At 50.5% G+C, this 23,382-nt stretch overlaps 2 protein-coding genes and 1 long non-coding RNA gene across 4 annotated transcripts in view; 1 reads left to right on the forward strand and 2 right to left on the reverse strand.

Annotated features, from left to right (window-relative positions):
• Positions 1–2,091, reverse strand: part of CAB39 (calcium binding protein 39) — a 41,124-nt gene extending 39,033 nt beyond the window's left edge. Inside the window, exon 1 of the mRNA XM_079315417.1 lies at positions 1,955–2,091. The gene's annotated coding sequence lies outside the window, so the exon portion shown is untranslated. The remainder of the gene's footprint in view (positions 1–1,954) is intronic.
• An 11,569-nt stretch (positions 2,092–13,660) lies between these two features.
• On the forward strand, positions 13,661–17,323 carry LOC306806705 (transcription cofactor HES-6-like). 2 transcript variants are annotated; one of them, XM_079315688.1, is made up of 4 exons: positions 13,661–14,605; positions 15,010–15,105; positions 15,254–15,329; positions 16,146–17,323. In XM_079315688.1, exons 1-4 carry the CDS (start codon positions 14,390–14,392, stop codon positions 16,589–16,591), a joined length of 834 nt encoding a protein of 277 aa, XP_079171814.1. In that variant the 5' UTR covers positions 13,661–14,389; the 3' UTR covers positions 16,592–17,323. The 2 variants fall into 2 exon arrangements, with proteins under 2 accessions (XP_079171814.1, XP_079171813.1); XM_079315687.1 differs by having other exon boundaries at positions 15,251–15,329; positions 16,146–17,153.
• On the reverse strand, positions 17,285–22,483 carry LOC306806706. Its single transcript, XR_013775534.1, has 2 exons — positions 22,362–22,483; positions 17,285–17,934 (listed from the first exon to the last, which is right to left on the reverse strand). It is a non-coding gene; the product is annotated as an uncharacterized lncRNA (long non-coding RNA).
• Between the last annotated feature and the right edge of the window lie 899 nt (positions 22,484–23,382).

The raw sequence follows: 23,382 nt of genomic DNA on the forward strand, positions 1-23,382 counted from the left end.
AATCAAGGAATTCCAAGAGGTGCAGTTTTAATATTATCATACCCCACTGGGAATATACATTTGTCTGGGCTTGATAATACCCAAAGAGCATAATTATCTCTCAAAGACATACTGTCACAAAGTATTACTCAACTGCTGCTGTCATTCAGTCTCCTTTATTTGTAAATACCTGTGTTTTTAAAAAGATAAATTCTGTTTTATACAACTGTGTGTTCAACAAACACAGAACACATCAGAATTTCAGAACTCTGTGTCAACATAAAGAAGAGAATGTCATTAAACTTAAGTGAAAAAAATCAATGCTATCAGCATTCAGAAGAATTCAGCAGCAGGCTAGCCCATATGTACAAACTCACATTCTAAGACTATTCTGCTCGGTTCCAGCACCACCAGACATGACCTCCTCCTGTCCCAAGGTACTTCTGCCTGCTGAGGAAAGCCCCAACAACAGGTGTATTAAACTACAAATGAGATCCACATTAAATACAAATAAATTTAAGCCAGCTGCATCCTAGCTGGCTGACCTAGTAGTTTCTCACACCACAGGAAAACCATGAAGCTAACTGTGAAATACAATGTTCTCACAACAGCCAGTCCACAGTGGGCAGAAACCTATCAAACCACCATGCCACTGCCATTTCTACAGGACAGCTGAAAGCAAAAAATCAAGTCACTCCTGAGCCCAGAGCAGGTACCATGTTTATTCTACTTCACAAAATATTTTGTGGCCTTTTTTTTCTTCTGCAGTTAAAAGCACATGCCACATCAACAGGTATTAGGTAAGAGCTATTAATTAAAAGTACACCATGCTTTAAATAGTAAAAATCTGTTATTTAAAAGCTTCAATACCAAGGTGCAAGCTCAGGATGTTAAATTTCCTCTGACTAAATGAACTCTAGGTGTTAAAAAGGAAGACACACTTCCTGATGAACCACACTGCTAAGGATCCTGAATTAGGAGTTTAGGCAAGTTTAAAAAAAACCACGTGCTGGCAAAACTCTGCAATATTTTGATGTTAATCAAATTTCATTTCTGATCTACACTGAAACTGTCCTTCCACGCATTGTTATTTGCCTCACTGAAACTGAAGAGCCTAGGTCATGTAATTTAATCTTTGACTCATCATGCAAATTAAATCACACCATTCCCACAAGACAGCATATAGGTTTTAAATAAATCCTGGGCACCTACATGATCCCTCACCAGAAATTAAAATTCAAAAAAATTAAAAAACACCAAAACCGGATACATCACAGTTTCAGTACCCATAGCGTTCCACGGATTTGCATGGGCAAAAAAACAAGGGCAAAACTTTTCTTATGCTCCCGAAAGAGAGAGCAGGCTGCGTTAGCTGTCTGTGGGGCAGCCTGCAAAGAAAGCAGGCTCTCCCGCACAGCGACTGCTGCGGAGGCCTATCGGGGCTACCACAGGAACAACAATTGTAGGAAGAGGCCTCGGGGCCGGACCCCGAGAGGCCGCGAAAGGCAGTGCCGGCCCCGCAGCTCCGGCCACTCGGCGCAGCCAGGGCCGGAACAAAGAGCGGTGGTCGCGGGCAGCGCCCCCGGGCCGGCGCTGCCCCTCCGCCCTGCCGGGGGGCGGCCCGGGCGCTGCGGCTCGCTCCGGGCCCAGCCGTGCGCGGCTTTACGTTGATCGTTCCTCGGGCTCGACGTTTGAGGAGCTCGGGGACCGGGGCGCTGCCGCACGAGAAGCACAGCCCCGGCCGTGCCCTTCCCCTCGGGCTGCCCGGCTGTGCCCCCGCAGCGGCGGCTGCGATCCCCGGACCTGCCCTCCGCCCAGGCCGCCGGGACTCGGCCGGTTCCTCCCAGCGCCCGGCGGAGAAACGGGCCCGGAGCGCGGCGGGCACCGGCCGGGCCGCGCTACCCGCGGCCCGCAGAGCGCGGCCCGGCCCCGTGCCGGACAATGCCCGCGGCTCTCGCCCCCATAGCCCCAGTACCTGTGGGTCCGGCGGGCTCCGCCCGCCCGCTGGCGGCTCTCGGCTCCGGCGCTGCGGCTGCGGCAGAGGCGGCGCGGCCCCGGCTCGCCCGGCCCGTCCCCCCCGCCCCGCGCTCACGGCGTCGCACCGGCCCGGCCCTCCCGCCCGCGCTTCCGCCCGCGCCCGCGTCACAGCGCCCCCTGCCGGCATGGAGGACTCGAGGCGCTGCCGAGCCCTCCCCGCGTTTTCACTATTTCCTCGGTTCATTGTTCGCGGTGCTTTCTGTCGTTATTGGAGTCATGGAGTCACCAAGGTTGGAAGAGACCTTTCAAATCATCCGGTCCAGCCATCCACCCACTGTCACTGTACCCCTAAGCCACTAAACCACATCACTCAGCCTCCATCACCCAGCTCCAGGTCTATGTGCCTGTTGAGCACCTCTAGGGTGGGTCTCCACCACCTCCCTGGAAATGTGTTATGATGCCTGACCACCCGAACAGGGAAAAATACGTTTCTAATATTTAATCTGATTCTTTCTCCCGCCTCAGCCATTTCCTCTGTTCCTCTCACTGCAGACAGGGCAGAAGAGACTGTCCCTATCTCTGCTACACCCTCCTGCCAGGGAGTTGTACAGAGCAAGGAGGTCCCTCCTGAGCTCCTGGAGACTAAACAACCCTGGCTCTCTCAGCCACTCCTCATAAGACAAGTTTTCTAAACCTCTCACAAGCCTTAGTTTCCTTCACTGGATACACTCCAGCACCTCAATGTCCTTTTTGAAGTGAGGAGCCCAAAACTGCATGCAGAACTCCAGGTGCAACCTCTTTATTTTTTATTAGCAGTTAACAGTTTTTGTAATTATTATTTAAATTTTATTTATTGGTATTTATTCAGTTGTTACTTGCACTTACTGTTCTTTTCATAATTTTCACCCCCCTCTGCCCTGCCCTTCTGCAGATCCTTTACACCCTCTGTAGTGTCACAAAACTTCTTTTCCATGCTGTGACCCTCAGGGCTTCAGCGTGGGGTTGGAACTTCACTGTGCCTTGGACATGGGCTGATTGCCCTGATGCATCAGGTGCTGGTGATTTACAGCCTGGAGGTTTTCTGCAGTCCCCAACATGGCATGGAAAGACTCCACACTGGTTTTCTGTCCCTGTATGTAATACTTATCTATTATTGCCACTGTGGCAAATGCAAATTAGCCTGGCTGGAGAAAAGCCCACACCTCTGCCAGCATAGATCAAGTTGATACTGTCCATTAATGCACTATAATACATTTCAAGTAGAAAATACATTTTTAATGGTACAAGTCATGAATTTCTTACAAGCCACAAGGTGCAACCTTACCCCAGGAGGTCTGATGCAGTACCAACATGCAGCCATGTGGGACCTGCTTTCCCAAAATATCCATGAGCTCCTTGTGAGCTGACACCTTCTATCTTCAGCATCATTTGATTACATGTCTCCACATCTCTTTGCTGCAGTTCCTCATCTCACAGCTGAGGAAGTTTTGGGTTGGGCTTCTCAATATTCTCATGCAGCAGCATTGGATCTGAAGCAGGAGGGGTCCTGGTGCCTGTGTGAGGTGATGGGACCTCAATGGTCACCTGGACCCACAGTGTGTGCTCAGCAAAATTTTGGCAGTTCATATATCCCACTCATGAGCTGGGAATAGATGGTTTCAAAGCCATCATGGAAAGGGTGTGTACATCTGAGTTCAATTTGTTACCCATACTTAGGCTAAAACCATTTGAGTTTAAACGATAATAATCATGGTAGTGAGAAGAGAGGAGAAGGAGCTAAAGGCAAGCACTGTTAAAGGGATTCAATATCAGATCCTGGAGAATAGACACTACTGCTTTACAAATGGGAAAGAGATCATGCAAGAAATGGGTTCAGTGCATTCGCCATCCCTGCACAGTGCAGAGAAATCCCTGAGCATGATTTTTCTAAGCTCCTAGAAGCAGGGATTAAATACAGCATGTGAGAGAGCTCTTAGCACACTAATGATTCTCTAATTCACAGCCATGACTGAGAGATCCATTGTGAATTAATTAATCCTTGCAAATTAGGAAGTGAGTAAACATTTTAAAAATCCAAGTTACTTCACTGGTGGAAAAAAAAAGGGTATTTAGAAAGGCAAGCATGCAGGTGCTTTCTTGGGAAGGACAGAGCTGAATGGGATCCTGGGGCATTCTGCTGCCAGTGGGAGGCCCAGGGAGCCCTACAGCTGAACTCCAACTCCTCCATCACCATCCCACACTGAAAAATAGCAAAACTGGGGAAAAAGAAAAATGGCATTCTGTGAAATTCATCCTCCTTCAAGCAGCTACATTCTGCTTCACCCTTTTCCTCTCTTCAGCCCTTCTCTCACACAGGGCGGCCGTTCCCTCCTGAAATGACATGGCAGCTCCCCATGGCCATGGCTGTCCTCAGCTCTCCATGGCTGCCCTCAGCTCCCCATGGCTGCCCTCAGCTCTCCATGGCTGCCCTCAGCTCCCCATGGCCATGGCTGCCCTCAGCTCTCTATGGCCATGGCTGTCCTCAGCTCTCCATGGCCATGGCTGCCCTCAGCTCCCCATGGCCATGGCTGCCCTCAGCTCTCTATGGCCATGGCTGCCCTCAGCTCTCCATGGCTGCCCTCAGTTCTCTATGGCTGCCCTCAGCTCTCCACGACTGCCCTCAGCTCTCCATGGCTGCCCTCAGTTCTCTATGGCTGCCCTCAGCTCTCCACAACTGCCCTCAGCTCTCCAGCAGCCCTGTGACCATTACCCACTTTCTCTCCCTTCCGTGGGACACACATCCCTTTCCCTTCGTGGGTGCTTCCTCTCCTCCTCACCCTCCTGTTGTGGCAGCACACCCCAAGTGCCTGTCCTGTCCCACCCAGCATCCCCCCACCCTTTTGGGTTCCACTGCCCCCAGCCCAAGGTGTCACTGGTGGTGTCACAGCTGACAGCTCCCTGCAGGATCCCTGGTTTTACAGAGCTCAGACTGTGGTAGGAGCAGGGCAGGGAGCCCTGAAATACCCCTGTGCTGCGGCTGTGTCACCCACGCCGTGGGATGGAGGGGCTCTGCCACCCCCATGGCCATCTGCCACCCCCATGGCCATCTGCCACAGATCATCTCAGAAGATACTCTGGGTGTATTGCCATTGTCTGGAGAAACACACGAGAAGGGGAGAGCAGAACCAACACCCAGTGAATGTTTGAACTGGGCTTGGGCTGCTGTGATTCACAGAGCAGAGCTCTGTTCCTGGTTCCTGACAAGGTGCTTCGGGGAGGAAATACTAGAAGTAGGGACAACTCAGTTATGATAAACTTCTTCTGTTTAAAGTTCGACAGAAGAAGAATCCTGAGTCTTTTTTGGACTTTGAACCAAGATGCAGTGGCTGAATTTAATCACCAGGTTTCACAAGTGCCTGTGACAGTTCCTGAAACCGCGTTTCACCCATTACTGCCTGGAGACATTCACTGCAGACTCCTAAAGCTTTTCTTAAAGAAACTTCTGTGGGTGAGTAGTTTTTTACCTTTCAGTTCATTCAATTTAATACATAATGAGCAGACTCACACCCCCAAAATCCTGCTTATGGTAGAAAACACAATTAAATGTAATTGTCTTTCATATCAGTAAGGAGGTGCTTTGGTTTTTTTCTCATGGAGATCCCATGATTTCTCTTTCAAGGTTCCATTTCAGAATTAGAACACATTTTTAAAATATTATAGCAAACAACAAGAGCTAAGGGTTGACATGTAAACATTCTCAGAAAATAGAAAATTAGCTGAAAAATCATAGAAAAAAATCTGTTGCAGGTTCCTTTCCTGGAGAGCAAGTAATTTTAATAAACTTTTTATTACTGTGGAGCAATTGGGAGTTATCTGTAAAGCACAGCATCCATTCCAGGGAGGATCTACTACTAAAGCCAAAGACAGGTTTCCATCAGCATGGCAAACATGAAAGGAAGCAACAGAAGTCACCCCAAGAAACAGCACTGCTATGGAAAGTATTTCCTAAGCTAAAACAAAACAAAACAAAAACAAACAAAACCACCAAACAAAACAAAAAAAAAAAAAACCACCCCACCATACACAAAAAACCCAGTCAAATACGGCCATTAGTTCAACAAAACTGGAAGCAAATACACTAAGAATCCCAAATCATGCAGAAAGACACAAGGCTGTGAACACTGCTGAAAATGACTGTTGGGTTATATTTTTTAGATGCTTTCCCTGTTTCTTTACACTTTAAAGAAATGACAAGGTGGCTAACTGGGTTAATATTTGAGTAGTGCCTGTTAAACTCTGAAGCTCACAGCCTCTGGATAATGCTGCTGTGCACTTGCTTACCCCCTTACCCCCTCAAAGGGCTTTGCAGAAACTAATTAATTTGCTCTTACAGAAGAAACCTTTGATAGGCATGGGCTTAGCACTGCTCTTCAGCTGGATTCAGGCTCAGCTAGCACAGGAGCCCTTGTCACATCACTTGACAACAGCAGATACATACATGACCTTTCCTGAGATTCTCTAAAGCTTTTCTGCACCTCTCCTCCTTCTCCTGATGGGACCCCTGGCTCCCAATAAGGAGAGGACTCCTGCTGTCCCAACCTTCAGAGTCAGGCACTGCTTTGGAAAAGGGCTACAAAATTGAATCTTCTGAAAACTGTCTGTGTGCAGGTGTGAGAGGGCATCACTGTCTGCACATGTATGTACAGAGACACCTGGAATGGGGAGAGGGGATGAACATTATATTTGAAACACAACAAGATACCCAGCTGATCACAAGTATTCTTCTGGAAAACTCCTCAGGGAGCTCATGCGTCTCATGGCCTCTTTTGGTTTTTGTCAGAGCAAACCCAGGGCAAAGCTCCTAATGTTAAAAATAAACAAGCAAGAATAAAAGAGTTGTGGCAGTGGGGTTTTTGTTATTATTTTACATGGCCTCATTAGGGAGAAGCCAAAACAAGTGCAAACTCTGCTTTTCTCCTTCCCAGACCAGCCCATGGAGCAAGACCCACCTTCTCACAGTTCCTGGTTGCTCTTCCTCTTGTCAGGGCCATGGTTTTCCTATCCCAAAGTGGCTATACCCCAAGAGCCAGCAGGACTTCCTACACCTTTTGCTTCCTCCACAGGAATAAGAAATGCTCATCCCTGTAATAAAGGACAATCTCCCAGATATACTTGAAAAGCGGGGGAAAAAGTAAAGAAATTGAAGAGGAGAGTTAAAGTATTCATAAACGCAAACAAAATTGTATAAAACCTTTTGCTTTAATTGGTAAAAAATTAGTTACAAAAATACAGATTAAAAAAGATCTTAGAAAACACCATGAGATTTCATACACAGTCCAGGACAGACTTGGCTCACACAGACCAGAGACCCTGCAGCTCATGCCTTCCCCTCCTAAACCCTCCTGTTTTCCACTGTCACAGCAGCAGCCAGGCTGTGCCAAGACAAAAGCACAAAGTGCCAAATATCCAAGTGGGAGTTCCCCCAATTCCTCAGGTGCAGCAATAGCAGCCCTGCAGCACCAGAAAGGGGCAGCAGGTCGGGAATGCTGCTGGGAAGGGCAGTGCTCCCGTGGGTGTGCAGGGCACTCAGGTCACTTTCCCTGCAGAGTGTGGCCCATGGCTGGCCTGGTGGCCCCATTCCTGCTGACAAGCTGCTCTGTGTCAGGGGCTCAGGATGTGGTGACAGCACACGTAAAAAGCAAGCGTTGGCGTGTGGCCAGGCTGGCACAAAAGCCACGTTTACTCACAGAAGAGATAACTCACAGAAGAGATATTTTTCTCACCAAGATGAGTCTTAATCCACATCACTCTGCAGCCTCAAGAACCAAGAAGCTAAGAAGAAACAGCAGTGTGGGAAGTGCAGGGGCTGCAATGTGGGATGTGCAGGGCTGGGGCACAGGGTGCTGAGCCCAGGGTTCCAACGTGTGAGGACTCAGCCATCCACGCTGCTGGGAAAGTGAAGCTCACTGAATAAACCAAGCACTTGCTCCATTACAGATCAGGCTTGTTATCAGGTGACATCTGGTAACATCTCACACACACACAAAGTGTGAGAACACCCAGCACTGCTCTCCTGAATGAAATAACTCAAGGAATGCTGCATAAAGAAAGTTCAAGTTTTCTCCTTGAATGGTCCCTCAAAGTTCCCCATGCTCTTCTCATAAAGCTTGGCTCTTCTCCCTTGTACCACCTCTTCAGCACAGGCAAGGGGCTAACCCTCACAGCCTGCCACCACCCACACAGCTTATCAGATTTTCTGCTTCCTATAAGTCACTTTTGGCCCAGGAGCTGTGTTTTAAGCATTCTGGCTGAGAAGCAACAGATAAGATTTCCTGTGGGGCCTGGAGCGCTGCTAACCTGCCAGGCAGGAGACAGCTTGAGCAATGGCAAGAGCATCAGCTGATCCTTAACACGAAGGCTGGATGGGGGTGTGTGAAAGAAAAGCTGAGAATTACTCAGCTGGTACCAGCCTTGTAATTATTTCCTATCCCAGGAGTTCACTCCCAAAGATGGTAGAGCCAGCTGGTACCCAGGAGGCTGAGCTTGGGCCAGAGAGGTTTGATGCACTCAGCAAAGGAGGTGGATTTGGAGATGTCAACAGAATTTCCAGATGTTCAGTGCTACTTTTGGAGCTTGGATTTCTCTGTGATGAAAATACTTCATGTAGCACTGTCCAATGCCATATATGACCTCTCTCTCCACCTGTAGCAGGAAGAGCAGGTGAACTCCCAACTGCACTCTTCCCCTGCCCACACCATGGTGAATTCAGAGGCTTTGATAGGCCACCACTCACCACAGATACCAAACTCATCTGCCAGATGCCCTGTGCCTCTTCCTCACTCGCCCACCCAGCCACAAACCCCATCACCTCCCAGCTCTCTGCCAAAAACAGTGACCTGGTACGTGCTGTGTCACTCCATCCTCAAGGATTCCAACACAAAGGGTGTGTGGGGCAGCCTTCCCCAGCATAGCCATGGCTTCCCTCACTGCAAGCTCTGATGGTGCTCTTGCACCCAAGTCCCATCATGGGTGGTGGATGTGCTCTCAGCAAATCACTGAAAATTCTCTTCCCCACACCCCAAGGACAGACAAACCATCCTTTGCTTTTCTGACTGATTTCCAGCACTGTCCTGGGTGGGATGCAGGACACTGCTGTGTTCCTCCTGCAAACGCTGCTGAGATGGGCCATGGCAGGTCTGACATCCTGAGCTGAGGCCAGTCTGGAGATCAGCCCTGCTGCCCCAGGCCATCCTGCAGTGAGTAATCTCTGGAGGCTGGGCTGAGGTGCCTGAGTGCCGGGAGCAGCCTGCCTGCCTGCCTGCCGAGGCACCGCCCGTACCCTCCGGACCCAGCGCGTCCAGTCACCGCGCTGGCACGTCCTGCTGCTCCTCACATTCCTCCCGATGGAATATGCCAGCAGCAGAACAGCCCTGGTGAGGCAGGGCTTCAGCACAGCCTGTTGGGGGTTACAGCTACTGAGAAACATCCACATTTAAATGTTTTGAAGGAGAGCTTTACTCCTCATTTTAAAACCTCAGGCTTGACCTTCTGAAAAAGCTGGACAAAACCCTCTTTATTCAGAGTGAGTGAAGCCCTGTAAAACAGCCTCTCCTTGGAGAGTGTTTGTTCATGGCAAGGCAGGCCTGACCCGAGGCAGGGAGCACAGGGTGCAGAGGGTGCCCATCAGGGCCAGCCCAGTGCCCGTGCTGGCAGCAGCCACTGTCCCCACCTTACCCTGCCCAGTGCCAGACCTACAGTCTGGCTCCTCACTTCCCAAAGCCCACACCACATGGTGAAAGCCGAGCTGCTGTCATAAAACCAGCCCCAGCCAACCCACAGATACCTGGGAGTGATGCACAGGCAGGACCCCCAGAGCAGGACCCCTTTCCCTCCCTCTGAGAGCCTCATGGTACTGCTGGGACCAGGCGCCCCCAGCCCCACAGCCAGCCAGCAGACACACCCCACACCAGGGACAGGCAGTCTCTAAACTGGGGACAAATCCAGCCTGGACAACCTCCAGCCTGGAAAACAAGGGGGATCAAGTAGTCCTTCTGTGACCCACTGCTCACTGCACTGAGCAGTGCTCAGGAACACCTGCTCAGCTCTCCTCCCACTCTGCCACAGCAAACCCATCTCTGCAAAAGGCTGAGCTGCCTTAACGAGGCCATTCATTAACCAGCCAGGGCCAAGGCTGGGCTGGGGCTGCCTCAGTACTGCACAAGCCTCCCTGTTAGTGCTGTCAGGTTCTGAGTTGGTGTCCACCATATCACCACAAGCTGCAGGAGGGACCAGCCAGGGCAGGTGCACAGGTGTCTGTGATGTGCAGCACTCTTCCTGCAGCCTGGAGCTCCTCAGCCCAGCTGAAACGCCTCCTGCTTCCCAAATGCTAGGCAGGAAAGGCTGTGCTGTCAGGACAAACACAGCTGACACCCCCAATAGAGGTTTGGGCTCTTTGCCCCCAAGCTTGGCCTCCAAAGAAGCAACACAGCTCAATTCACGTGGCTTTCCCCTCCAGCCCTGAGCAGAGAAGAGGAAGAGCTGTCCTGGCATATGGCAGCTCTGCCCTGCCCAGAGCCCAGAGAAAATGGACTAAGGCAGAGATGAAGCAGGCCAAAAATTGCAAGAATTAGAGGAACAATCACAGAGCTCCTCAGCTTTAACATCAAACTGGAATTAATTACTTTCTTATGTGAATTCTCTTGGCTCAGCTTCTTTTTCTCTGGCCTTCTCACTTGTTTCCTATGAGGTGCCTAAACAGAAACATCACCATCTTCTATGGCAAAATCTTATTTTAATTTATTTTGTCAGCCAGAAAGAAGGGGAATGAAAGGTTCTCTGAAAATTTTTGCTGTAATTAAAATAAACTTTCTCTTCCTATCAAAGTCTGTTTCACAAGGCTATTTCAACTAGTCATAATCAATAGGATTGGAAGACGATGATGATGATGATGATGATGATTTTCATGGCAAAAGCTCTTTTTTGAAAACCTAATCAAAGATACCCCTGCTGTCCCACAGTCCCTGCTCTGGTGCTGCTGTCCAGGTGTGAGACAGCCCTGCCCAGGTGCCCGGCAGGTACCTGCCCTCCATCCCCTCTGCTGCTAGTGGGACAGCCAGGGCTGCGGAGCAGCCAAACTCCCTCAGCATCTCAGGAAGGACGGTCCCTGGCCACAGCACCGTGCTGGATGCCCCAGAGGGAGCAGGCAGAGGGCAAGGAAGGGACACTCCCGCTCGCAGCCCGGTCAAATTCCCTCGTCCCGCGGCCACCGGCTGCCCCGAAGCCCTGGCTGGCGGGGCCGGGGGCTGCTGACCATTTCTCTGCTGGTGATTAGATTGTTCACGGCTCTCAGGTTTGTTTGAATAAGCGCCTTTGTTCGGCGGCGCTTTCCCACGTCCCCCGCCCGCTCGGCAGTCGCGTGTCCCGAGGCACAGAGCAGCCCCGGCCGCCGCAGCCCAAAGAAAGTTTTCTTGGGAGCAAAAGACATCTGCGCCGGAGGGAACCTGCCAACATCTGCCACACTTTCCCCCCTTTACAACAGCCTTTCTTTCCATCTTAAATACTGCAGGAACAGATGTTAAAAGTTGTTTTCTTTCTCCGGGGTGTGAAATGTAGACAAATAGCAAAAAAAAAAAAAAAAAAAAAAAAAGAAAACTCCAAGCAGCACTCACCCCTCTCTCTTTCCCTTTTTTTTTTTTTTTTTTTTTTTTTTTTTTTTTTTTTTTTTTTTTTTTTTTTTTTTTCCCGAAAGCCCGGGAAAAAAGGGAGGCTTTGTTTACAAAGGAGAATCCCCTTTTCAGTGAAACCTGGCAGCGGCAACGCGAAAGGAAAGCGGGAATTCGCAGAAAGCTCCTGTAATGCTCATTTGCATGGGGCTGCTGGGTCCCTACAATCCCCGGCACAGATGTCAGCCTTGCCCAAAGCCAGGGCAGCTCTCCCGCCCGCGCCCCCCGCCTCCGAAATAAAGGCTTTTGCCGTGACTGAGAGGTGTAAAATAACTGTTTACAGCCAAAGCTGCTCTTCTTTTTCACTGCGGCGCTGTCTTACAAATGAACCTTGAAATGAGATCACCCGCAGCAGATGCCCGCGGGCGAGCCAAGGAAGGGGCTCGGAAGCCCGGCGTGGGCTGGGCACGGGCTAGGGACGGGCACCCGGGGCCACCACGGGTGTCTCCTTTGTCACCAGCTCGCATCGTGTCCCGTGGAACAGCCCCGGAGCCAGGGACAGCTTGCAGGACAAAGGGAGCAGGAGGGAGGGTGAGGCAGAGCCACGAGTGGAGGCCAAGGAAGGGAGAGAGGGTGAGTAAGGAGGTGCTGCCATCGCAGACACCTGAGAGATCTTTCCTGGTGGTCCCGGGGACTGGCCAGCCTGCGGGGCCACCAACCCAGGGGGCACAGGCTGCTCTCTGCAGCAGTGCCGACAGGTACAGGACACGCTCTTCAGAGATTTTGGGTGATTCTGAATTCGCTGACACCCCTGCCATGCTCAGCTGGGCCAGGAGCTGAGGTGATCTCAGCTTCCCCCTGCTGCCCTGGGTGCCTAGGGAAGGTGCTGCTCTCTGCACAAGGTGGAGGGAGATGGGCAAGCACTGCCAGCCTGGGCAGAGAACATAGAGTGTGTTCTGTGCCCCCTGCCCCAGCCCAGCCACTGCCTCCTCCAGGCCCAGCTGCTGAAATCATGTGGCCTCACCAACACAATTTATAAATACCAGCAATCCATTTCCTTCCACTGGAAAAAGCTTGGGAAACCAAAGGAGTCTTTGCTGGTGAGGAGCCTGGGCTGGCTGATGTGAGACCCTCCTGCACAGGGAGGTGGGATCTCCTTTTTGTATCTAAAGACAGCACACCTGAGATAAGAATCCCACCCCTTCACCGGGCACAAAGGGTAAGTTATTAACCTTCCCCTCCCAGCACAACAACACCCCAGGCTCATCCCAAGTAGGGCACTTACAAAAACAAGTACCTGCACCCCAGCTCTGCATGTGACTACAAACAGCCTCTGCCTGCCAGATGCCATGGCTGGGGACATGTTTTGGGGATGAGCCCAGGCAGCAGGGCGTGCTGCAGGTATGTTTGCATTGACACACAAGCAAACACACTCACACCCACACGGTGCTTGAGCAAGGAACAACATCATGTCCTCGCTGCTGTCACTGGGGTATGTCCCCACCCAGAGCTGGAGGGGCAGAGGGTTCTGCAGCCATGGGGACTCCCTATCTTATAGAAATGTTTCCTTAAAACACTTGTGGGGCAAATCTGTTCCTATAGGTGTGCTAGGGACCTGGGTACTTCAAGCCAAAGTAAACCTATGTGTAGCCTGCATTGTAGAATGCTGCTATTAGTTTTTATTTATTTGAATAAAAATATTTATTTTTCCTGGGAGATGGGAAATCCCATCAATGCATTGGGAGGGCTTGCAGTGCTTCTGAACTGCTGCAGCTGCTTCCTCTTAACTTCAGTAAGGTGACACATTCGACACCAATCCACAAGGACTCAACAGTACACTGCCAAATCCGGCTCATTAGCAAAGCAGCTTCAGAAAGCAAATGCAAGGTTAGGAAAAACACCTTCATGCTCTCCCCCAAGCCAGGCAGTGAGGAGGTATAAAAGTGTGCTCTCCCCCCACACCAAGCCTCCTCAAAAGGCTTCTCCTGCACCAGCATCCCAGAGGAGCAAACAGACAATCATCCTTCCTCACAAAGCCACCCAAGCCTTGCAGCACAGGGGTTGAAAAACCAGAGAAGTAAAGCTCCCACAGGACTATCTCACCTCTGGGTTTGTTTGTATCTTCAATACCCTGTAAATTTAATATTAAATTCTGCAGAGCGGCCAAAAACTAGAAGAGTTACATATTTCCTACATCCACCCAGGTTCAACAGATAATTCAGGTTCCCAGGAGGTAAATAACGTTCCCGTGTTTTCCCTAGAGGATTTCTGTGATGGAAACAACCTTCCTTCGGGTGTCTGCTGTCGACAGTTTTTAATCGATCATCGTTTCCTTGTAATAATAATCCCTGGGAGCAGGAACTCCAAGCTGAAGTACTCCATTATTAAATTAAGAGGCTATTACAATGATGTGAAACGACTGGGGTCAGGTTAGCAGGTAAAAATAGCCATCACTTCAAGGAGATAGAGGAGAAAAAGATGAGTAGAAGGCATTTTCCCAGGTGTAATTCAACCGCTTCCCGGCTATTGTGTCCCTCCCTGGGAATCTGTGCAAATTGAACGGGGAGCCGAGCAAGCTGCTGCGAGCGCGCCCATTTTCCTTCCCTTCTTCCCGAACAAAAGATCCCTCCAGAGCCCAGCGACAGAGGCTGGACATCTGTCGCCGTTTGGGGGGGCCGGCGTGGTCATTGAAAAGAAGCAGTGACCTGTCAGCTTTGATTGATGGCCACAAACCTCCGGGCTCGACCCCTCGTGTGGGAAAAGAAGTCCCGCCAAGGAAAGTTGCCTTTCAGATGCTAATTTGGGGTTATAAATACAGCCGAGGAGGAGCAGCGGAGCAGCAAAGAGCCTGTCTGGAAGGGGAGCTAAACACTGCCCGAGTGCCTCCTTCCCTTCCCAACCCTTTCCATCCTATTCCATCCCATCCCATCCCATCCTGCCGGAGCAGGATGACGGCCGCGGCCACCACCGGCACGCACAAGGTCGCCAGCACCAAGGAGGAGAGGAAGGTAAGTGTCCCTGGGCATGTGAATGAGGGGTGCCAGGCCACTGCTTCCAGGACACAGAAAGGGGACAATGCTTTTCCTCCTATTAGAAAGATGTTTTCTCTGAATTTAAATCATGCGGGTGTTTTTCTGCTTCCTTTCTATGCCTTCTCTCTGTTTTGATCGTGTGAAATGAGTTTCTCTGTTTGAAATGATTGGAAGTGAGAGAAGGGAGAGGTGATGCCAGCTCAGGGACAGGCCATGGCTGGAGCTGGCACACACTCCATCCACATCTGGTCCCTACTGAGCACTGTGTCACTCTGCACTGGCTTCACACAGGGGAGAGGGGTCTCTGGCCTTGCTGAACTGCAGCAGGGAGAGGAAATGAAAATATCAATGCAATTTTTCCTGCTCCTTTTCTTTGCCAGTTAAGGAAACCCCTCATTGAGCGGAAGCGAAGGGAAAGGATTAATAACTGCTTAGACCAGCTGAAGGAGACTGTTGTGGGTGCATTTCACTTGGATGTAAGTGCTCATTTTATGCTGCTTTTTGTCCTTTTGCTGGTGGGAAATAGAATTGGGGGAGGAAGGGAAATGCCTCATCTTTAGAGAAACTGGGCATGGTGCAAATTCTTCTTTGCCTCTGAGTGCTGCGCTCTTTCCTTATCAGCAGTCTAAACTGGAAAAAGCAGACATCCTGGAAATGACAGTGAAGCACCTCCAGAACATCCAGAGCAGCAAGATGATGGGTGAGTGCCCAGTCCCTTACCCTATTCCTGGTCACTTACCCTGTTCTCAATCCCTTACCCCATTCCCAATCCCTTACTTACCCTGCTCCCTGTCCCTTACCCTGTTCCCAGTCCCTGACCCTGTGCCCTGTCCCTTACCCAGCACCCTGTTCCTTACGCTGTTCCAAATCCCTTACTCTGTTCCCAATCCCTTACCCCATTCCCAATCCCTTACTTACCCTGCTCCCTTCTCCCAGTCCCTTACCCAGCACCCTGTCCCTTACCCTACTCCCTGTCCCTTACCCCGTCCCTTACCCTGTTCCAAATCCCTTACCCTGTTCTCAATCCCTTACCCTGTTCCCAATCCCTTACCCTGTTCCCAGTCCCTTATCCTGTTTCCTGTCCCTTACCTTGTGCTTGGTCCCTTACCCAGCACCCTGACCCTTGCCCCGTTCCCAATCCGTTCCCGGTCCCTCACCCCGTTCCCGGTCCCTCACCCCGCTCCCGGTCCCTCACCCGGTGCCAGCAGGTTTCATGCGCTGGCAGCCCGGCACCAGGCTCTTTCCAGCCGGCCAGGCCCAGGCTGCAGCCGGGGTTTGGCTTTCTCCGCTAGATGGGGAGATGGAGCTGGGCACCGCTTCATCCGCGGGAGGTGTTCCTCCCTTCCAGAGCCCATTTCTGCTGTTCGGCGCAGTTTTCCCTCGGCGGCGGGGACTCACACCCCGCTCACCTTCCCCCGCAAACAAAGCCGCTCTACAGCCCAGGGCTCCAGCAGCGAGCGGCGCGGTCACGGCCGCCCCTCTCCAGCTGCCCTTTGTGTCCTGTCCCCCTGTGCAGCTGACTCCAAGGTGGGGCTGGAAGCCCAGCAGAGGTACAGCACCGGCTATATCCAGTGCATGCACGAGGTGCACAACCTGCTGCTCACCTGCGAGTGGATGGACAAGACCCTCGGGGCGCGCCTCCTCAACCACCTGCTCAAATCCCTGCCCAGGTCCGGCGAAGACACCTGCAAAGCGGCGCTGAGGTCTCTGAGCCCGTCCCTGCAGCCTCTCCTGACTCAGAAAAGTGCCCTGAGCCCCAAGGGCAGCGCTCGAGGCACAAACCCGTCACAGGAGCGCCTCTGCCCCGCGGAGAACAAGCAAGCTTCCAAAAATTCCTTCCAGCTGCCCTCGCTGGCCGTTTTCAACCAGGTTGAGGCTGCACCTCCCAGACAGGTTCTGCAGCCGAATTTTTCCCATAACAACCCCAGAATGGGGTCATTAGATATGTGGAGACCGTGGTAAAGTGTGTTCTCGATTTTTGTCCTAACCTTAGACACTCTCACGTATGTATCTTATAGATATGTTTCTATAAAACACTTGTGGAGCAAATCTGTTCCTGTAGGTGTACTAAAGACCTGGGTACTTCAAGCCGAAGTAAACCTATGTGTAGCCTGCATTGTAGAAGGCTGCTATTATTTTTTTATTTATTTAATACATCTAAATTATTGTATAGAATCCTCTCACGTTCTTTAGTGTATAATAATTATATAGTTTACTTGTCTTACATTCTAAAATAATTAACTTTCTATTAATAAAAATACAAGACAACAAGCAATGACCCTCTCTGGCGTCAATTTTACCTTCAGATCTCTCATAAGCCATTGAATCTTTTTGTTGGATAAAAGGGCAAGCGTCTTCTGCTTTTAATTTTTATTATCATCCCTGTGCAGTGTAGGAGATTCCAGCGTTGAGTTCCTGTAAAAAGGCTGCAATGATTAGGAGGAAAAAAAAAAAAAAAGAGAGAGAGGAAAAGGGACAAACTTGGTCTGGACTTTTTAGGCTGTTTAGAAATGCTCTCTGGGTTGCTCACTCTGGCTGTGCTGTTCCCAGTCACACAGAAATCCTGACATTGCTCTTAAGCTTGTGAGTACATGTGTGTGTACATATATGTTACATATAGCTATATTTAGGGATTTTTTGTTTGTTTGTTTCCATAACTAAAAGTTCTAAATAAACCTTTTGAAGATAACGACTGACATTTCTCCCAGCCTTGTCCCATGTGCTCTGAATAAAGAGTGTCTGAGCATCTGCTTTTGTTTGCTTCTTTCACAAACAGTTTTTCCTCCATGCAGTTGGAAGAGCTGCTTTGGGGTTTTCCCCTGATGCTTTGTAGGAAAGCATTGCCTGGATCATAGGAACACTTTAAAATTATGAAGGAAATAGGGAGATGTGTTTATCAGCCTGGATCGATGCTTCATCTTTTACTTAAAACTGAAGCACAAAGATCATCTCGAGGGTAAAAGGTAAAATTCCCTGCGAAGTGGACCGAGGAGACTGGGACAAATCCTCTTGCTCGCTGGCAACGCTTGGTGCCCGTTTTTCATCTCAAAGGCAGTTAGAAGTTGCTCACAGCAGAAATAAAAGAGCAGGGAGCTCTTAAACAAACAGGGCGCATACTAATGAATGGCCCCGCAGCTCAGAGGGACTCATTATGCAGCGAGACCCATTTGATGAGGAGCAGAAGCAGTGAAAAGCAGCACCTCCGGGTTCAGCATCTTTTTCTGTGAAGCTTTCCCTTTTATCCAGTCCTCTCCAAGAGCCATTAGGCATGAGGGTGGTAGGAGAAACACCTGACCTACACCTGGCTGCAAGGAGGAAAAGGTAAGACACAGAATTGCACAGATCAAGAATTGCAGAAACCTCAACCTCAGTTTCCACCCCCTGCCTGAAAATGATGGGGCCCTTTAGAGTGATCACCAATGTGAAAATTACACTATATCATCATCATCATTACCATCATCATCATCATCCCACTGCAAAGGTCCAGAGGAGGAAGGGTGCAAACCACACAGAAAAATCAATCAGGCAAAGAAAACTGCAAAAGCCTGGCAGATAAAAAGACATTAAAGATCTTCCCAGTTTACTGTCACACATACTGCTGAGTTTAGGTAAAAATCCTATCCCATGAGAGCTGCACCCACCAGAGGAACCACACCAGTGAGACCAGCAAGGGGAGCAGCTCCCCACCCCAGCCCGAGCCTGAAGTGCTCTTTTACCTCTAGAGGATGTCAACAGTGTCTCTCAGGGCACTCCTGGCCACCTTATTGGGAGAGATTGTGATTAACATATTTTACTACAGTTTGACAGCATCATCTTAAAAACATACATTCCCTCTAAAAGTTGTAAATCCCCAGTGACTGTAATTATTAGCTATGGTTGCTGTTCTGAAAAGAGATCAGCGGGAAATACCTATTTCCCACTATCTCTGCTTGTTTATTTTGTGTCTTTGAAAATACTTCGTGGTTAGTGAGTTTTATTATTTCCTGTTTCTAATCAGTAGGGGCTTTTTTTTTCTGTTGTGGGTGTGGAAGGAAGGGTCACATCACAGCTGGTGAGAGAGTTTTAAAAATAGGAAAGTGAGACTGCAATACTTGGCCAACAATCTCCAGTAACACTTTCAGTACAAGCCACTTATTTTTCATTGCCTTCATTTCAAACCAAGGGGAATTTTTATATGATCTCCTTGTCCTTTATCCAGCCAGTACTTTATCCAGCCCAGCTCTGCTGCTCTCACATCTGCAGCAGTGGCTGAGTCTGGGCTGTCAGAGGTGCCACAGCACAGCCCAGGGATGGAACCCTCAGCACCCAGACCAGCATTCCCAATGCACAGACAGGGTTTGGAGGCACAGACACCTCATGTGCAGGCTGAAAACAGACAACACAAGCACCCAGACCAGATTCCTGGGCTCAGGCATGGCCAGACAGACGTGTTTGCTGGATGCATCACATCTCCCCAGACCTGGGTTTTGTCCCCTGCCAAAGTGCTGTTCCAGGCATTTATTTGTGGTTGGAAAATTAAAAAGCAGAGATCAGTTGCTGTGTACACAGGGATATGGGGAAGGCTGGACCTGAGCCTCAGGACCCTCACATGCCTTCAGTGCAAAGCAATTACTGATTTTTATTTTGTAGGTGGACAAAACAGCCACATGCACAAGAGTCCTCTTTATATAAACTTTACTGCCAGACTTGCTCTCATGGAAACCCAGAGGAAAACTCTCATTTATTTCTCAGAAAACAGGACCAGAGCCTTTCCCACTATGGAAGTACAGAGCTCCATCAGCATGTAAGAGAAACTGGGGGCTTGCCATGCTGTCTTTTCCTGGACACACAGAACTCATGGGGCCTCTGAGCCCCCCTGTCTTTTCTCTTCCTCCTCCTCCCAGCCTGATGGTCCCACAGCCACCCTCAGAGACAAGGCCAAGATGCTTTAGGGATTGAGGAGTGGTGCTGAGCATATCACTGCCTGAGGGGGCTGAACAGTGCAGAAAAAGGGAACACCAGCTGTATCTTCACTTGACTCTTTGTTGAGCGCCCACTTTGGCAGAAAGGAGACTGTGCTGCCAGGGTGACCTCTCAGGGTCTGGAGGGGCTCCTGATCCTCTGCTCTGCCAAGCAAGCAGTCTTGTGAAACCCCATGCAGAAATGTTTTCAAACTGCTCTGAACCTTGCTGCCATGGCTGTGAGTGCTGCAGGTCACTGGCAGAAGTGATCTCCTCTTGGGAGGAGAGTGAAAACAAACCCAGCATCAGCAGAACACCAAAGACTTCACTTTCCCTTGGTAAATGCCATTATCCCACAGCTTCCAGCCAGTGCATTCCTGCCTTACAGGGACATGCTCACATTTCATCTAATGAGAAGCAATGCTGTGTTCAGGACCTAACCCAAAGTCTGTCACATTTTTCAGAGCTTTCACATACTCATGAATAATGCAGCAGAAGCTGGAGCCAACCCTGGATCTGTTCTGCACTCCTGAGATATTTAATCTCTAGTCAAAGTCCTGGTGAGAACATGGCTTGAGGCATCACCATGGACCTACCAGAGCCTGGGAACATTTTGCTCCAAGACTCTCCTATGGCTCCTGCACTAGGTAGCAGAAATTGCATAAATCCTACCACATATTTGGAATCAATAAGTATATTAGAATGTTTACATCGAGTTTTACATGGCTAACACCACCAAGCAAATGGACTTCTTCAGTCAACCCACATCTGCTGCCACAGATGAGACAGTGTTTGGGTCCTCTGTAAACAGCTCAAGGGGCTCTTCTTCAGTGCTGAAGGACTGTCCATTCTGCTGTGCAAAATGCCACTGAGGAGAAATAGGAATGATGTCTCCTCTCCAGTGTCCCCAAGGAGGCAAGGGGAAATGGCAGCACAGAAGCTTTAGTGGCTGTTGGAAAGCTGCTTAGCAGGGAATGATTTGCTGGGGTAAGAGAAACCACTGCAAGCTGGCCCTTCCTTTACTAGGAGTTCTTCCAAACCCTGTCTTCTCTGCCTCTGTCCCTGCCCAGCCTCCTCTTCATCCTTCACAGAGCAGGAGTCTGATGTAGGACAATTTCTCACTCCAACTGGCATAACCTGGAAGTGGCTAATTGGCAGCCCCAGAAGCACCTTCCCGTGTTTGCACCATCTCCCCCTGCTCAAGCTGTTTCTCTTACACAAAACTGAGAAAAGCAAATGTCAGCCAGGATGCTGCAGTGAGGCAGGGGAGCCATGGCTGAGCTCCTTGGGACAGAGCAGCTCCAAAACAAAGGCAGAGCATCCCTGTGTGGAAGCTGGGACTTTCCTGGGTCCCTCTGGGCTGTGGGAAGAAACCACTCAGGAGCAACCACATAACCCCAAACGTCTCTGACCCCTGCCCTACCCCTCTTAGCCTACATGGGTATTAAAGTACAAAGCAAAGCACTTTGGAAAATGAAACTTTAAAATATGAGCTCCTCCCAGTGCTGTGAGAACAAGCAATCCACATGGGATAGCAATCACATCACCTCATGTACTCCTCACAAGTGCTGAGATGTTCTTTTGATAGGTGTGATAGAAGAGCAGTCTGGTCACTGAACATGACAAAAGCAATGCCTGCACAGACAGGTTTTCCAAATCAGACATAGTGCTGTCAAAATACTCTGGGCTGAAGGAGACCAGTGGCTCCTGGCACCTCCCATGGTTTGGCACTGCCCTCCTGAACACACCTGTGAGAAAACCTCTGCAGGAGCCAGGGCTTGTTGCTGTCTTGACCATGAGAACCCAGGAGCAGAGAGCACTTTCCACAGCTGACCTCAGCCCAGCCCTGGTGTCAGTGGTGTCAGTGGCCTCCTGGTTCTCCAGAGCAAACACAGTCTCAGCAGCACAGGGTGGGGCAGCTGCTCTTGTTTCAGTCCCAGCTCTCACCTCCACCTGCTTTGCACCTAAATTTTTCCAGCCTCCTGCTTGGGGGTGATGACTGTATTCATCTCAGAGATCTCTAGATGAAAAGCACCAGCAAGATGCCAGGAATTACACAGATCTGAGAGATGAGGCAGGACTTGGAAAGCACCTCTGCAACCAACTGCCATATGAATCACCTCTCCACTGTCCTCCCAACTCCAGCACTTGCCCCTTCCCTGTCCCTCCTTGCAAACCACTGGAGCCTTTCCCCTGGGGCAGGCAGTGCCTGGCCCAGCCTCCCCACTGCTCCCAGCCTTCTCCAAGGCACATTCCCCACAGGCATGGGACACCAGGAGCAGCTCTCCTGCCATTCTGCCCTTGTGTTGGCAGTGGCACTGACACCCAGGTGTCCCTGCCTGGCCCAGAGTGCCCAGCTCACTCAGCCCTGTCTGAACTCACCCACCCATGAGGGGCATACACCCCCAGACCAGGCATTGCTTATCCTCCAGCAGCAAACACAAAGGTAACATGAGAGCACCAAGCTGTGCTGGGGAAGATTAGTTTGTGGCTTTGAGGAGTGACTCTGTTGCTTTCATGAGAGGTTTTTTTCCCATCCTGGTCCCTTATCAATTGGCTGGGAGGGGATGTTGTCCCTATCAGAGTAGCAGGCTCTGTCCCTTCCTGCTGGAGGTGGTGCCTGGCCACTCCAGGCACCAGGGATTCATGCAGGAAGAGTGTGGGTTGAGATGATAGCCCAGCTTGACAAGGAGAAGTGGGAAACCTTGGCACTGAGCCTGAAAAGAGCTGCTTTTCCTTCCAGCTGTGCCTCCAACAGCTGCAGGGAAACTGGCACTGCTCTGAGCACTCACCTGCCTCTGCTGCCCCACCCAGCTCAGGGGCAGCTGAGGCACAGACCCTGAAGGTGGGGAGCTTGGAAGTGCTCCTGGGGGGATTCCCCGGCCCACAGCATCTCCTGGTCAGGCTGCTCAGCCCAGTGCAGCACAACCAGCCCCAACCAGCAAAACACCCAAAACACCCCCAGCTGCCAGCCCAGTGCCTCCCACACCCTGATCTGCTCCTGCAGAGGTGCTTTTACAGCTGCAGAAGGCAGTAGAGGCCTTCCCAAGGTGTCCCAGGATGGCTGCAATTATTTTCAAGATCACAGGGACCCCAGGGAATATCCAGCATCTGTTCTGATGGTCTCAGCAAGAAGAAGTGGAGGAAGAAAACTCTTCTGGCCATTCTCTCAAGCACCTACTGTGTAAAACAGCAGCCAGTGTTCTGATGGCCCATGCTGACCCCACCACAAAGGGAGAATACTTGACCCTCACCCTGGCAGAGCAAAGCCTGCAAACACTTCAGCACAGGCCATGCTGCAGCTGTAGGTGTGGGACACAAGGGAGATGACCTCTGGTCCCCGGAGAGCCAAATTTCAACAGCCACTTAAGGCCACTGCTCACCAAGGCCTCAAGGTCACACAAGCCCAAGGGCAGTGCCTACATGAGCAAAGAATTGTGTGTGGCAGAGGAGATCAGTTGGCTGAAGCTGTTGGTTTTGAAGCTCCTACCACGTGGACTGCTCGAGGATGGTCCTTCCAGCTAGGCTGGATCTCCTGCACCAGCCCCTAGACCAAGCCTGGAGGAGCAGCTGCTGCTTTCATTCACCACATCCTCCTCCACAGCTGGAGAATGTCTGGTGCAAGCTCAGGCAGAGATCCTGATCTGCTTTCCCCAAAATGAACCCAGTTTGCATGTAAAAAACTGCACTGCCAACCCATGGAGTGCACAGAGAGTGAGCACAATTAGGAAATTTGCTCCAAAACCACACAGCTGCTCCAAAATGAAACCAGTAGAGTCAGAGCCTATGATCTCAGCTCCCACTGCTTCTGCA

The sequence above is a fragment of the Erithacus rubecula genome (genome assembly GCF_903797595.1).
Source record: "Erithacus rubecula genome assembly, chromosome: 11".
Classification (NCBI taxonomy): domain Eukaryota; kingdom Metazoa; phylum Chordata; class Aves; order Passeriformes; family Muscicapidae; genus Erithacus; species Erithacus rubecula.

Excerpts from the sequence above, each read along its gene's own strand:
- LOC306806705 (XM_079315687.1), top strand. The coding sequence starts at position 14,390 with ATGCTAATTTGGGGTTATAAATACAGCCGAGGAGGAGCAGCGGAGCAG. Across the intron at positions 14,606-15,009 it reads GCACCAAGGAGGAGAGGAAG|TTAAGGAAACCCCTCATTGA; the intron begins GTAAGTGTCCCT and ends TTTCTTTGCCAG. Across the intron at positions 15,106-15,250 it reads TGGGTGCATTTCACTTGGAT|CAGTCTAAACTGGAAAAAGC; the intron begins GTAAGTGCTCAT and ends TTTCCTTATCAG.